This window comes from Pan troglodytes, chromosome 7 (genome assembly GCF_028858775.2).
Source record: "Pan troglodytes isolate AG18354 chromosome 7, NHGRI_mPanTro3-v2.0_pri, whole genome shotgun sequence".
Lineage (NCBI taxonomy): Eukaryota > Metazoa > Chordata > Mammalia > Primates > Hominidae > Pan > Pan troglodytes.
Window position 1 is genome coordinate 150,863,298 of NC_072405.2, and position 16,475 is coordinate 150,879,772.

Consider the following 16,475-nt stretch of genomic DNA (forward strand, 5'->3'; position numbering starts at 1 on the left):
GTTACGTGGGCTATGATTTCAGCTCCCTTACAATCTTTTGGGACCACGGTGGTATATGTGTCTGTCACTGGCCAAACGTTGTCATGCGGTACATGACTGTATCTCTATCCTATTGGTTCTGTCGCTCCGGAGGATGCTTACAAATGCAATGTACATCTAGAATATACTAAAAACTCTCACGGATCAATAACAAAAAGACAAGAAACTCAGTAAAAAAAAAACAAAACAAAACAGGCAAAATACTTCTACACTTTGCTGGAAATAATATATCGCTTAATCGATGAAAATAATATATAAACACATGGAAAGATGCTCAGCTCATCAGGTACCAGAGAAATGAAAATTAACCACAATGAGAAACCACTACTCACCCACCGAAACACACAAAAAAACACGCCTGACCACACCGCGTGCTGGTGGGGGTGGGTGGCCTCGGAAACACTCAGCGGAGCTGACGGGAGGAAAACGTGATGGGAGCATGGGAACACCATTTATTTGGCAGGTTCACATGCAGCTAAACGCACAGCTGCCCTTCGGCCCAGCAATTCTACTCCTAGGTATTTATTTAAGAGAGACGAAAACACCTCCACAAAAAGAACTTCAACAAGGACGTTCACAGCAGTCTTATTCATAATGGCCACAGCCTAGACTGCCCATGTGTTTAAAAGGAAGATGAAAAACAGACTACGAAATAGGCAATAGAGTATTCTTTAGCAATAAAAATAAGCTACAAATACACACAATGGCGCAGGTGGGTCTCATAAATTCTGCTGAGTAAAAGCAGTCGGGATTGAGGGTGTGTCACTATACAGACCTGGAAACTAATCTATGTGACACACATCAGAATGCCGTGACTTTAGGGGCTGGGGGTAACCGGAAGAGGGTATGAGGCAACTTTCTAGGGTGATCAGTATATACATTTGTCGAAATTCTTCCAGTTGTGCATTTACGATGTATGTATTTCACTATCCTGAAACTGTGTCTCGATACAAAAACTTGGTATATATTTATATATATATTTTTTTCAATCCGTAGGTTTGACTCTGAAAAACTGTTTTTGAAAAGCAAATGCAGCTGAAACGTTCTGGAAAAAACCCAGATGGATCTGCTGAGAATTTCAGAGTTGATTAGTTTAAATGCCGTGTCTGTCCGCGCAGACCACTTACACAGGTCATGAAGGATGAAACGTAATACCTGTTAACTCTCCTCGGGCACTTCTCTGGCTTGATATCCAATTCATAATGATAGATGTCAATTTTGGGGATGTCCATTTCGAAGAAATTGGCCTGTAATTTGATTGTTCTCCCGGAGGTCCCAAAGTCGGGTCTAGGTGGAGGCTTGAAGGCATATCCTTGGATGGGGGGCGGCGGCGCAGGAGGTGCAAGTGCTGGAATGGCAGAGAGAACACCCATTAACGGGGGAGCAGGCTTGCTCTGCGGCCCTTCCCATCCCGCGGCCCCAAGCCACTATATGCCCCCCTCTGCTGTTTCCATTCACGTCCAGGCCAATATTGCATTCCACAGAGGAGGCGTCTCAACGTCAAGCCAATAATGTACTTAAAATGTATCATAACAACTCATTGGTGATCAAACTTGCTATGTCCATTCCTGTTCTTTCTTCCTGTCTCAGACACTGGAGAGATGAGGCAGCATGAATTACTAGCACGGGAGACAAGGCAAAGAGCCCAAAAGTGTCAAGGCGGTGCCCCTCCCTTGCTGCTGCTTAAACCGCTCGTTTACTCAGGAAGCGCTTTTTACTATGCATAAGCGGCAGAAACTTCATCCCAACTCAAGTTTTCAGTGGCTCCATATTAGTAAAGTTCAAAATGTAGATTTACAAAAATAAACATTTTTCAATAATAGAACGCTTTCAATTTTCACTCAAATGTCTGTTTAAAAAAAAGACAACCCTTCTCCATTTAAAAAAAATCACATGTACTTCAATCCCTATTGACATTCACTGGAAAGAAAAAGAACTCTACTAAAAATAATATGAGCTGTTCTTACTGTATTTCTGACCTAGAAAAACTCAGAGACTCCTTGAATTATTTGTTTTTTTGTTTGTTTGTTTCCTATGAGAAAACTAACAGGCTTTCAAGGTTATTAAACTCACTGAGTTACACCATTTGGAAATGGTCATGGCAGCATGGCCTTCCACCAAGTCGCCATGACTTCATAGATGACACATCTACAGACTTCCACGACACTCCACCCTTCAATGGCACTCAGTGGGTGCCCCTGTGGGCTGGGCACCATGCCCTGGGCCAAGGCTACAAAAATAAAGTCAGGTTGGGTGCAGTGGCTCACACCTATAATCCCAGCACTTGGGGAGGCTGAGGCGGGTAGATTACCTGAGGTCAGGAGTTTGAGACCAGCCTGGCCAACATGGTGAAACCCTATCTCTACTAAAAATACAAAAATTATCTGGATGTGGTGGCACGTGCCTGTAGTCCCAGCTACTCAGGAGGCTGAGGCAGGAGAACCGCTTGAATGCGGAGGTTGCAGTGAGCCGAGATCATGCCACTGCACTCCAGCCTGGGTGACAGAGCGAGACTCCATCTCTAAATAAATAAATAAAACAAACAAACAAACTGAGTCCTCAAGCAGCGCCCATGCTGCCACCAGGGACAGTTTCCAGGTGTCAGTCATCCACAGGATGACATCTGATGACTTTTCATAAGCTGAGCAGCTCACCAAGATCCTTCCCAGCAAGGACCCTGACCGTGACAGGGAGTGGACATCACAGTCCAGGTGGGTTCAGTGGAGACAGCCACTCCCTTGAGGACCGACTGAGCTTCTCTCTACGCCACACCGGAGTAGAACAAAGCGCTTGCCAACACGTGGCCCTGTTCTCAGGTGGCTCCAACCACCCAGTGAGACGGCTCCCAGGAAACGTCTAGGACAGAGCCCGGGAATCCGGCCCTGTGGCCAATCTCGATTTCAGGGTCGGGCACGCTCCTCTCGGGGAGGAGAGTCACTGTCCTTCGGTGACTCCCAGCTTACAAGGTGCTCATGCAGTTACTTAACTGAGCCTCACAACCATACCACAAAGGGGCACACCGCTGGCTGCAAGAAGGTTTTGGGCTGGAACACGAGCTACTTGCAGGTGAAGCAAAGCTGCCGGGCCGGCTCCAAACCAGGCCCCTCCACCGGGCCCCCAAGCAGAGTCCAGGCACAGATGCAGCTCGGGCCCAGGGCTCAGGCTGACCCTATTTCTCCTAAGAAGGCTTCCCCGAGACTACCTGCTCTGCAACACCTGGCATGGGAGGCGGGAAACCTGCACGCAGCCTGGTACTAACCCCTGTGAATAAAGGCAATGGGAAAACACAGCGGTAATCCATAAAATATGCAATTTCCTAAGATAGTTCTTTCTTGCTTCTAGCTTTCAATAATGAAAATACTGATACTTCACGTGAAGGCACGTGGAATATAAAATTACAAGTTAAAGATGTAAAAGTTTTCCAGGCAGAGGGGCCAGGGAAGGTCCACCTTCCCATACCTTCAGGAAGGCAACTCCACTGCCAAGGACGCCTCTGCAGGCCTGAGACCTTGGGGTGCCTGAAATCTACTCTGATCACTCACAGGGAGTCCCACATGTAAGCTGCAGATACAAGCTGGAGGATCAAAGCCAAAGCGTGCAAGAGCAGACAGAGCAGAAGTGTGCAGACACAACCCCCATGCACGAGGAAGATGGGGATGACAAGAAGGGCACTGGATGCCCACCCTGGGCTGTGAGCCCCTGGCCCCGACAGGTGAATAATGCACCAAGGTGTGGACCACATGTACAAGAGGCCACAAGACACGGATGGGCCACATACGCACTTGTCACATTTGACACGGATGGTTCCAAAAGGGAATTCTAACACCACCTAGGGATGCACTCTCCATGTGCTCTCTGTTAAAGAAACGAAAGCCCACAAGGAGGAGACATCTGGGATGCCTTCACCAAGAAGATGCCACCACACTGGCATTCACGGAGCAGGTCCTGGCTCCCACTGCCTGTCCAACAGCCGAGTCCCAAATCCCTGGCCTGCATCCAAGACTCGACCTCACCTCCCCACTACTTCCAGGCCCACTGGAAGCAGCCATCCTCCCCCATCTCCTCCATCCTCCAAGGATGCTCCAAGGAGTAATCGAGGTTCCACCTCTCCGTGGACGCTCTCTCCAGACACCCCACGGGCACCTCCTCCCCAGGCCACAGGTGGCATGCCCTGCCACATGTCCTACCCGGCAACTAACCAGTCTTATTTTAAATGGGCTTCCAGTTGCTTCCATAAGTGTTAGTCTTGTCTCTGCATTGAAGGTTGAAACCTTTGGGAACAGAAAGGCAAATCCTTTCATTCAGGAATCCCAGGATTCTAGCACAGCACACCTCAGTCACACTGCAGGCTCGGCTCCAGATTGCCACAATAAAGCAGGTCACACCAATGCTTTGGTGTCCCAGTGCATATAAAAGTTGTTTGCACTATACTGTAGTCTACCAAGTGTGTAATAGCATTGTGTGTAAATAATGTACATATCTTAATTTAAAAATATTTTATTGCTTAAAAAATGCTGACAGAGACACTAAGTGAGCACATGTTACTGGAAGAATGGCGCCAAAAGAGTTCCTCAGCCTACTACAAACATTCCATTTGTGAGGGAAGGAGGGAGGGAGTAAAGAAGGGAGTGAGGCAGGGAGGGAGAGAGGGAGGGAGGGAGGGAGGGAGGAAAGGAGGAAGGGAAGGAAGGAGGAAAGGAGGGAGGGAGGGAAGGAAGGAAGGAAAAAAGGATACATTCTTTGTGCAGGGCAATAAAGTAAGGTGTACCTGTGGTTGGAAGGGACCTCAGCTGCTCCTGGGAGGGGTGATGGCTCCCGGGGGCCCAGGGCTGGCGGGCCCTCTGCACTTAAGGCCATACCCATTCCTTAGAGAGCGAGTTCGGAGGGCAAGGCCCGGAACCCAGCGCAGCGTCATGTACACAGCCGTGCCGTGTTCACTGAATCGGCATCACTCAGCACATTTGTTTAAGATTCCATTTTTAGAGCCGCATCTCACACAGTGAAAGGGAAAAATAGTGAATGAGTAATCGGCTTCCTGTGTGAGCAACTGGGTCACGGGGAACAAAAATTTCAGTATACACAGCGGACGTCAGCAGAGGTGGGCTGCAGGCGAGCCTCCTGCAGGAGCAGGTGGTCCCCTGAAGAAACTCCTTTCGGAGTTGGCTCCTCCCCGACTTTTCAGGGAGGGATGTGGAGCAGACTCTGTGCCACCTGCCCTGAGGGCCATCTAAGTAAGGGACAGGGATGGGGGAAAGTTGGTGCATGAAGAATAAAGTGCAGGCCTGCCAGGATTCCCCGCAGACGTGTACCCTGAGGTGGGGAGAGCAGCTGCAGAAATTCAGAGTCATTAAATAAATGAATAGCCCAGCTCTTCCGTGAAGCCGCTTTGGCTACCGGCGAGTGAACCACAGGCCCGGGTCAGCACCCATAGGCTGCGCAGCTGCCACCTGAGCTTGGGTGGCAGCCTCGCTGTGAGGCTGGCACAGGGGCCCATGGCTGTCTCCTAGGAAGCCGGCCCAGTGCTCAGCACCCATGAATCAGGGGATGTAAACGGTTAAACATCTGCCACCCAAATGACACGCAAAGCTGTTTCCAGAGCTCCAAAGTGAGTCATTATTCAAAGCCATGCTTCCCGATGGTCCTCCTAGAACTCTGCATTCATTACACTGGGCATCAGCCAGAAAATGTGCAGGCCAAAGAAAGTGAGAAGGATAGCTCAGGGCTGCTAAACACTTCTGTGCCATACCCTGGGCCAAGCCAGCTGCAGACATGGTCTCTGTGATGCCAGGACAGGATGCCCTGGTCAGGCAATGGCACAGCAGCCACCGAGATCCGTGCCGTCAGCACGAGCCGCAGAACAGGACGGAGTGATGGCTCAGTGAGTACAGACCAGAGAGTAGATGCTATCAAGCTGTACTCTCCTGCTAAAATCAGGACACGAGGGTGACAACTCACCTGTTGTCTACACAAGCAAGCCTCCCTTATGGCCACCCAAGTTGACGCTAAACACAGTCATGGCAGCTTTTTTGGTGAAATGGACAGAGACGGTCTCAGAATGTGTGCTGGGAATGCAGACGGAACATCTGCTCCTGTCAGCCGGAGTGCAGACAACTGTATGCTGTCTCCCATGCCAGGCCCGGGCCACCAATGAGCCCACGGTGAGCCAAAGTCAAAGCCTCACCCAGCCCACATTCACAGAGACGTGTCTGGCCCAGGCGTCACAGCTGTGCAGGGATGGCTGGAGCTGGGTCCCCAGCTGATGCGTTCTACCCCCTCCCCCCGGTCTGACTCCCAAACTGGGGCAAACTGACCTCGACAGGGGCTCTGGAGCCCCCCAGATCTGTGAGGACACACCAAAAGTCAAATGTGACAAGACGGGGAGGAAAAGGAACCCTCGCACTTTGGGGGTCCCAGGTCCCTGGCCACAGAACCTGCCCAAACACGGACGCCGAGGAAGCGGAGGCACAGATGGGGGTCCCAGGTCCCTGGCCACAGAACCCATCCAAATACGGATACCAAGGAAGCAGAGGCACAGATGGGGGTCCCAGGTTTCTGGCCACAAAACCTGTCCGAAAATGGACGCCGAGGAAGCGGAGGCACAAACATGCCCCACGGTGGAAGGGAGTCAACAGAACCCACCTTGCTGGCCACCGGTCACCCACCTCCACAGGGGAGGCTGCTCCTGCCTCTAGCCAGAGCTCTGCATCAGGAAGGAAGAGTGCACCCTCCAGCCCTGAGCAGGAGCCACTGCATCAGTGCTCCTCGGAACCAGGGGCATCGTCTCAGGAGCCAGCTGATGCCACCAAGGGGGTCTCAATGTGGCAACAGGGAGTGGGTGCACAGGCTCAGAGAAGACGTTCCGGGGAACGCGGGCCATGACCAGAGCCCTAGGCCCCCTTTGCCCTGGGGACAGATCCTGCTGCAGCCTCAGGACCTCATGGGTCCCAGCTTAGGAAACGGCCCCTACCCTCCTCCTGTGGGCATGGGGACACAGGATGTAGCCATCCACCACTGCTCCCTGGCTGCATCCGCACCCTGAGAAGGAGCTTTTGCCTTCACTCCCTTGGGCCCATGGGAAGGCTGGGTCGGAATGAAGGAGGGAAGGAAGCTCTGGGTGCAGCCCCGGGTGGGGGCAGTCCTCACAGCGGGGGCAGCGGAGCTGTCCTCAGCAGCATCTTCGCACTTCTGTTGAGCACTTCTGTGTTCTGCAGGCGCGGTTCCTGGAAGGCTTTCGTTTCTGTTCTCCCTGAGTAGAAATTATTGGAGCATTTCCAACCTGTCTCAGCCTGGTTCTTGGCAACACCAAAAGAATGGGCCATGGGAGGCAACGTGAGCAGGGGAGCAGTCACCCCAAAGGCAGGGGCTGTAGAAGGTGCTGGGCAAGGAGAGCAGGGAGAACCCCCCCCCCCCAGGGAAGACTGGAATGCTGCTGCTGAGGCCGATGCAGGCAGCCTGCGCCTCCAGATCAGACTGATGATCACCCCTAAACCACTTGCTCCCCTCTTTTGGTTTAATGAGTAATAGCCTGAAAATATGTTAACCTTATTTTAGTGAGCAATACAGCGTGCACAGGAAGAGCATGACACACCCGTACAGTCTAGGACTGACTATAAACAAACACCTAAGCTCCCGCAGATGACTAACCATCAACACGGAATTTCCTGTTGGGGTTTTTTAAAATAAATGTTTGTGGTTCAACCTGAAACTGCAACCACCATTATCTCTTTGAGAAATGGTCCTGAAAGCCACCCCTGTGATCTTTACGAAGAAAACTTTTCCCCATAAATTATGAATACATTTTTCCTCACAAGTCAAAAACATCCTCTTTGATCCACCATCTGTCTTTACTGAACAATATTAGAAATATTGTAATAAGGCCAGGCACAGTGGCTCAAGCCTGTAATCTCAGCACTTTGGGAGGCTGAGGCAGGTGGATCACCTGAGGTCAGGAGTTCAAGGCCAGCCTGACCAACATGGTGAAACCTCGTCTCTACTAAAAATACAAAAATTAGCCAGGCATGGTGGCAGGCACCTGTAGTTCCAGCTACTTGGGAGGCTGAGGCAGGAGAATCACTTGAACCTGGGAGGTGGAGGTTGCAGTGAACTGAGATCACACCCTTGTACTCCTGCCTGAGCAACAAGAGCAAAACTCTGTCTCAAAAAAAAAAAAAAAATACTATAATAAAGACAAAGAGGAATTAAAGGAATACTGGTAAAATATAAGTTATCTCCTACAGAAACATTCCCCAATCGAGGCAACTGATGAGACCACAGCATCTCAACCACCGGCCCTACCAAGACAGACCCGCATGCTGGTCCAGGGCTGCTCGAAGCCTGACACCTCTCAGTGGAGACATGAAGAATGCCTTACGCGTACATTTCTCTGACTCTTCTCTGCAGCCTTTTCTGGTTTCAACTCTAGATTTCTTTTGTGATTCCGACTCTGTATCTGCCTCTCCCACTAGAATGTAGGCATTGCAATATAGCAAGGACTGTGTCTGTTTTTGTGCAACTGTTGACTGAATGAATACACAGATGAATAAAAGAATATCTTGTTGTTACACCAACTCTTAGTAAAAATGCCTTATGGGTTTAGGACTCAATCCCAAGTGTTTTTAGGACAAAACCATAAGGCATCCATAGGAAGGCTATTACTCTACCTTTTACAAATAGTCTTTACTGTTTGTTTATTTTATATTTTATCCTTTTTAGTAGAGACAGGGGTCTTGCTATGTCACCCAAGCTGGTCTCAAACTCCTGGCCTCAAGTGATCCTCCTGCCTTGGCCTCCCAAAGTGCTGAGATTCCAGGCGTGAGCCACGGCACCCAGCCTGTTTCAACTAAGAAGCCAGCATTTCTCCAGCATCAACATTACTCCAGTACAAGACTTCCAGCACATTCTTGTCTCTTCTCATGTCCTCGCTCTTGGACTTGTCTTCATTGCACAGCTGAGGAGCCAGGAGCTCCATGGGGTGAGGTGACAGCCAGGGCACCTGGGCAGCAGACCACAGGGCTAGGACTGTGATTTCCAGTTTGCCCCTCCACCAACATCAGCCATCAAATCAGCTGACCGCCCTGATGTGGGTCCATGTGACATCTCTTGTACTTCAGAAAGAGTCTTGTTCTTCAAACTGAATCCTTTTTTCACCCAAAACATACAAGAATCTGACCTATCACATGTATGTTCCCTGAAAATATATACACCTATTACGTATCAATAAAAATAGACAAAAACTTTTTTTTGAGATGGAGTCTCGCTGCCGCCCAGGCTGGAGTGCGGTGGTGCGATCTCGGCTCACTGCAACCTCTGCCTCCTGGGTTCAAGTGATTCTCCCACCTCAGCTTCCCGAGTAGCTGGGATTACAGGCGTGCATCACCATACCCAGCTAATGTTTGTATTTTTAGTAGGGACGGGGTTTCACCATGTTGGCCAGGCTGGTCTCAAACTCCTGACCTCAGGTGATCCACCCGCCTCGGCCTCCCAAAGTGCTGGGATTACAGGCGTGAGCCACTGTGCCCAGCCGACATACACTGATCTGCCACCCTCATGCCTCGTATCTGTGCTAAGCAGCTAGGAAAGTTAAAAAAAAAACAAAACAAAAAAAAAAAACTTTGTGCCCTTTTACGGTAACGGATTAATCCTAGATCCCTAGTACATTTCTCAATATTTACATAAAATGTTTACTTCCCTTTTTAACATAAGTTCCCATAATTGAAGAAGCAACGGCCACCACCATTGCATCAGGTACAATGCAGACACCTTCAGGCAAATCAGCTCCTTTAATCCTTACCACGGGCAAGGCAGGCGGGATCCCCATCCTACAGACGTGGTCCGAGGTGTCTGCAAGGACACCCGACAGGTAGAGCTGGGATTCACACACAGCACTCACGGCTACCAGAGCACACAAGCCTTGCCACCAGGCCACGCTGCCTTGAATCGAAAACAACTATGCTTAAATCAAACAAAAGGAGCTGGAGGAACAAAATGCATGACAATCCATCCTCACCAGGTTCACTCAGTTCCATCTACGAGCACAGAATACCTGCCCACCAGTGAGGTCTGCCGGTGCCAAGCCCTGCACTAAGGGTTTCCTAAACTCTACCTCAACGCACGATGCCACTCACCCTACACTGCCTGAGCACCTCCTACTCCTGCTCTCAGGGCGCTCGTCTTCAGAAGAGGGCAGGGAGGAAAACCATCACCATCTCCCTGAATGGGCAGGCAAGCCACTGGCAGCACTCGGGTTGGCTGGAGGGGGCTTGCCAGTTAAGGGGACAGGAGAGAAATAACTCAGTCGGAACAATTTTCTGAATATTTGAAGGAAAAAAATAAGGTGAGCTCCCTCTCACATCCTATTACAAAATAAATTTCAAATAGAAACTGTAAATAGATAGTATTTTTAAATGGAACAAAAATATCCACAGAAATATTTTAAAATTTAATAACCTTTTATAGTTTTGGGGTGGGAATGCTCTTTCTGGGATTACAGGCATGAGCCACCATGCCCGGCCCTCTTTCTTAGAACCAAAAAGAGGTTGCAAAAGATGATTTTTGGCTGGGTGTGGTGTCTCACACCTGTAATCTCAGCACTTTGGGAGGCCGGGGCAGGTGGATCACTTGAGGCCACAAGTTCGAGACTAGCCTGGGAAACATGGCGAAATCCCATCTGTACAAAAAAAAATAAAAAATAAAAATAAATAGAAAATTAGCCAGTCATGGTGGCATGCATCTGTAGTCCCAGCTACTCGGGGGTGCTGAGATGGGAGGATCACTTGAGCCTGGGGAGGTCAAGGCTGCAGTGATCCGAGATCACACCACTGCCCTCCAGCTTGGCTGACACAGTGAGACCCCATCTCGACGGAAAGAAAAAAAACTGTGTGTGTGTGTGTGTGTGTGTGTGTGTGTGTGTATTTCTCTAATTGCATGACAAACTGGGAAATTTTTATGACATCATAAATACACAAACCTAAAGGTATAAACGTACATATACAGAGTTTATATAAATTAATGAAATCAAAAACTCCAACAGGAAATGGTGAGGGATATGACTGGATAGTGCATGAGAAAAAATGGCCACTCCCATCCATGTGGGGAGATTTCAAGCTTGTTTCAGAAGGCTTTTAAAATTACAAGCCTTTTGATCTGGTAACTCAACACCTAGGCATTTGTCCTAAGGAAATACCCAGGCGTCTACACACGAAAAGACTGAGAAGGACTGAAAGGTCCATCAGGAGAAAATGGGTTAAATGAACTGTGAGGACAGTTCAGTGACACTGCTTCTCCATCGATCACACGGCAAGAGCTCCATGTGCTGGTAAGTGGGAAAAAGCTTCAGAATGGTGTTTGATGCAATCCCATCTGTCCTATATTATGCACACATACACATTTGGGGTATGAAAGGGAAAACTTAAGGAAGAATTATAAAACAAAATATTTATCGTGATTATTCCTGAGTGGTCAAGCTATAGTCTTTCCACTCTTCTCTATGCTTCTATTTATTCGTTTTATATCTTATTTTATTTATTATTTTATCTCATGAGACAGAATCTCACTCTGTTGCCGAAGCTGAAGTGCAGTGGTGCGATCATAGGGCTCAAGTGATCCTCCTGTCCCAGCCTCCCAAATAGCTGCGACTACAGGCGTGTGCCACCATGCCAGGCTATATATATAATATATATATATTATATATATATTATTTATATGCCAGGCTATATATATTATATATATAGCCTGACATATAAAATATACATAATTATATATAAATATTATATTATATAATATATAAATGTTAAATATTATATTATATAATATATAAATGTTATATATTATATATAATTGTATATACAATTATATTATATATAATTGTATATATTATAATTATTTATATTATATACAATTATATTATATTATAATTGTATATATTATAATTATTTATATTATAATTATATATTATATAATAATTATATATATTATGTATTATATAATATATATTATGTATATAAATTATATAATAATTTTATATATAATATATAATATATATATTATATATTATATATTATATAATATATATATTATTTATATATATATAATTATATATTATTATATATATAATAATATATATATTATATAATATATATTATATATAATTATATATAATTATATATAATTATATATAATATATATTATATAATTATATATATTATATAATATATAATATATTATATAATATATATTATATATTATATAATATATATTATATATATTATATAATATATATATATTATATAATATATATAATATATATATACACACACACATACACACATATTATAGAGATGGAGCCCGCCTGTGTTGTCCAGGCTGGTCTCAAACTCTTGGGTTCAAGCGATCCTCCTGCCTCGGCCTCCCAAAGTGTTGGGATTACAGCGTGAGCCACTGCACATGGCCTGTGCTTCTGTATTTTTTAAGTAGGTTTATTATATTTGTTATTTAAAACTAAATTATTTTTTTAAAATGAACAAACTCTGGGAGAAGGATGAGTATTGGATACATCATTCTATTTTTCTCTGATATATCCCTAAGTTAAAGAAAACAGAAGCTGGCTGGGTGTGGTGGCTCATGCCCTGTAATCTCAGCATTTTGGGAGGCCAAGGCGGGCAGACCATCTGAGGTCACGAGTTCGAGACCAGCCTGACCAACATGGTGAAACCCTGTCTCTACTAAAAATACAAAATTAGCTGGGCGCGGTGGCGCATGCCTGTAATTCCAGCTACTCGGGAGGCTGAGATGGGATAATCACCTGAACCCTGGAGGCGGAGGTTGCAGTGAGCTGAGATGGCACCATTGCACTCCAGCCTGGGCAACAAGAGCAAAACTCCATCTCAAACAAACAAAAAAGCAAAATAGAAGCTTAAGATGTAAGCACAGATAGTCATTATGCCATTTAACAGATGCCCAGAGAGATTTAAAAAGTACCCAATGCAAGATCTGCAGTGAGCCCATTTTCCCAGCGTAGTCTCACAGATGAACAAAGTGGTATCTACAGGTGAGGCAGCACGTCCCGGTCACCTGCAGGCTGGGAGGAGTCGGTGGAGCAGCAGGGGAGAGGCAAGTGGCCGGGGTGGGGGACGGGCCCACGTCATCGCATGGCTGCTGTGTCGTCGTGACCGCTGTCTCATCCTGCGAGACACAACCCTGTCCGGGAGAACTCCCCTGGTGCCCACCAGCCCAGGGGGACCTGCCTGAGGGTGCCAGCCAGCCAAGGTGCAGACAGGCACCCTGGCCCCAGAGTGCGTCCCACTGTTCTGCACCGTTGCTGGTGAACATGTTGTTTGAAATAGAAGACTAAAGCCACAAAATGGGTTTTACGTCATGGTTAAAGGGAACTCACAGAGGAACCGTATAGAAGAAAAAAAAACTCAGCAGAAGAGCTGTTTCGTTCATTTATAACCACGCCCCTGCACTGTGTCCCAGCTCTGGCAGGGACGTTCCCTCCCTCTTCACACTTGCTGGGCTGAATCATCTGCAGAGGTGGCAGGAAAACCGCCTCATTTACATACACCCTTTCCGGCAAGCACAGCCAGGGATTCCAATTCCCAGAGCCTCCCAGCCTCTCCAGTGCCAACGCAGCGCAGCACGGATGCAGGGCGGCGTGGGCAGTGGTGGCATAAGGTGCTCACACCCAGCTGGAGTTGAAGTCTGGCTGACATTACTTTCTCTGACTCCGTTTCTGGCAGCAGCCACGGACACCGATGGGGGCTGGGCGGGCCCCCCCCCCCCCCCGGCCTCCCTGCCTGAGTGAGGGGCCCTTTCCTGGGGGATGGCCTCCTGGCTTCAAGCCTGAATCTTGAGGATGGAAGGAGAAATAAATGAGCATTCAGAAATCTCAGGCTCACTCCTGTCAGCTTCAGCCTCACTCCTGTCAGCTTCAGCCTGATCTACAGGATTAGCTTCTGAGGACTAATTTTAAGAGAAAAGGAATCAAGAAAAAAAAAAAAAAAGACATCAAAAATGAAAAACTGCCATCTGAGTTCCGTCCCACAGGGTTATAACACATCTTAGCCTTTCTGCCTGTCTTGAAAAGAATAAATGTCTATTTTTATCAGCGAGGCAGCAAAATCCATCAACATCTCCTGCTCATCTGCTGAAACGCACACGCCTGTTCCACTCATCACCGGGCTGTTGCGTCATCTGCCACCTGGGAGGACCAAGAGATGACCCTGCCCGCCAGGGGCCTCACAGGAGATGCCAGTGCCAGTGCCAGCGGATGCTTGGCGGGGCCCCGTGCTGGGCTGTAGGGCTCACAGCTCTCCTTTCTAGGTGCCAGGTCGAACACTGAGCTTACTATTGTACAAGATCTAACCCAGGAGGGTGAGAAAGGAGGAGATGAGGCAGGACAGCAAGAGGGACTGGGGTCCCACACAGCAGCTCAGCCACTGCCGACCTCGGGGTCAGGAAACAGACACCCACAAGAGCGTCCACGACCCGTATGGGAAGATGTCTGAACCCCGAGACGGCGTGTTCCGTGCTGGAGAACAACTTCCAGGGCTTTATCCAGGTGTTCTGAAGCCACAGCACCAAAAAGAATTCTCTTCGGCAAAGGCAGCAGGACTCAACAGGAAGCAGACGTTTGCGTTCCGTTACTTGAGGAAAACCAAATGCTGCTGACATTTCTACCCAGAGAGAGTTTGCATCTCTCCTGCTTCGCAGCCATCTTTCCTACGGTTTTACCAGGAGAATGCCTAGCTCTTCTCCAACCTGTGCCAGGCCTGACACTCAGCTCCTCTGGGAGTGCCTCCATTTCCCTGTGCGTACAAGCCCACGGTGCCGTAGGATCGCGGGTCCACTCTGCGCGGCAGCACCGCACCCCGGAGCCGCAGCTCTTCCTCCAGCTTGCCCGACAGCCCGGGTGCCGAGCCCTGTCTGAGCCCCACCAGGAGGAAGCGCGTGCTGGCTGCTCTCCATCTGCTCTGGGACTCTGGCCTGCTGCTTCCTCTGCCTGCCACTCCCCAACCCCGTTTCCTCCTCTGAAAACTGGAGCTACACCTGCCCCAACAGGGCAGAATTACCTTAAATGGCACAAGACAACTGCACAGCCGACCCACCTCTTCTCCAAAGTTTTCAGGGCCCAAACCCAGACACCTCCTTGCAGGACTCAGGGCTACCGTGGGCTCGCACCACCAGCCTCCCCATGCGTTTTCCTGCCTCTGCTTTTGCTCAATCTGCTCAATGACAGAAACGCGACAACAGAGGCCACTTTCTCCAAACCCAGCTCTCCCTCCTTGAGGCTCCCATCCTGCTGCTCACGCTGAGGCCACTCTACCCTGCCCTCCGCAGCTCACAGGCAGACCTGGAGCCCAGTGACTACAGGGTTGGCCTCCTCATCTTGCCACCACTCACAATGCCCAGCAGTGTTAAAATCCGGCAGGATGCACCCGCTTGGGAAGCAGTCCCCAAAGCAGAATCGTCACCACATCTGAATAGTTTCTGCCATCCCACTGACAGGCCAGCATCTAAAAGAGATGTGCGCTGAGCGTCCGTTCTGTGGTGGCGTCGCTGCGGTTTCTTAACCAGAACGCAAAATCCCGTGACCGGGATTATCACCCGCTCGTTTCATACATGAGACGGGGGAAGCCAAAGTAACCACTCAGGCCACAGCAGAAAAACGCGTGCTGGAATCTGAAACAAAGTCTGTTGGATTCCAAGGGTTCAACGTCTTTTGTGATGATGAAGACGAAGCCTGCCCAAGAGCAGTCAGAGCTGAAAGAAGAAAAGCAGGAGGGCCTGTGAATGCCCCCAACCCCCTAAAACCTGCAGCTCCAGGTCCGACACTCCCAGGTTTGCGTTTTGAATTTACACTACCTATGGGGTCCAGGCCATCACCTAAGTGAGAAATTTCACACACTCACCCGGGGTGCTCAAAGCCATCTCTCTAAATGAGGTGCCTGGTGTGCAGACAACCCTTATATGACCTACATCTCTTCACCTGTCTGGAAATCAAGACCCTCTCATGATTTGTTTGTTTGTTTTTCCCCGAGACAAGGTTCTCAGTCTGTCTCCCAGGCTAGAGTACAGTGGCGCAATCTCGGCTCATTGCAACCTCTGCCTTCCGGGTTCAAGCGATCCTCCTGCCTCGGCCTCCAGAATAGCTGGGATTACAGGCACCCACCATCACACCTGGCTGACTTTTGTATTTTTCGCAGAGATGGGGTTTCACCGTGTTGGCCAAGCTGATCTTGAAATCCTGACCTCAAGTGATCTGGATCTCTCAGCCTCCCAAAGTGCTGGGATTACAGGCATGAGCCACTGTGCCCTGCCCTCTCATGATTTAAAAGGCAAATGGACACAAAGACACATGCAGACGACGTGACAGCCTCTGTGAAGATGAGACGCCTTGGCAGGCACACTGTTAGAGCCAGAAAGAATCCAGCCAGCTT

The 16,475-nt window shown here is 48.5% G+C and overlaps 1 protein-coding gene across 5 annotated transcripts in view; it reads right to left on the minus strand.

Moving 5' to 3' along the window:
- AGO2 (argonaute RISC catalytic component 2) overlaps window positions 1–16,475 on the minus strand; it is a 115,601-nt gene that overhangs the window by 63,744 nt on the left and 35,382 nt on the right. For 3 of the 5 annotated variants that reach the window (XM_024345294.3, XM_024345295.3, XM_016959913.4), the window contains exon 2: window positions 1,195–1,387. In XM_024345294.3, the coding sequence (XP_024201062.1) occupies window positions 1,195–1,387 (193 nt within the window). Of the gene's footprint in view, window positions 1–1,194; window positions 1,388–4,807; window positions 4,984–16,475 lie in introns of those variants that run through there. The other 2 variants (XM_063816613.1, XM_063816612.1) reach the window with 2 other exon arrangements.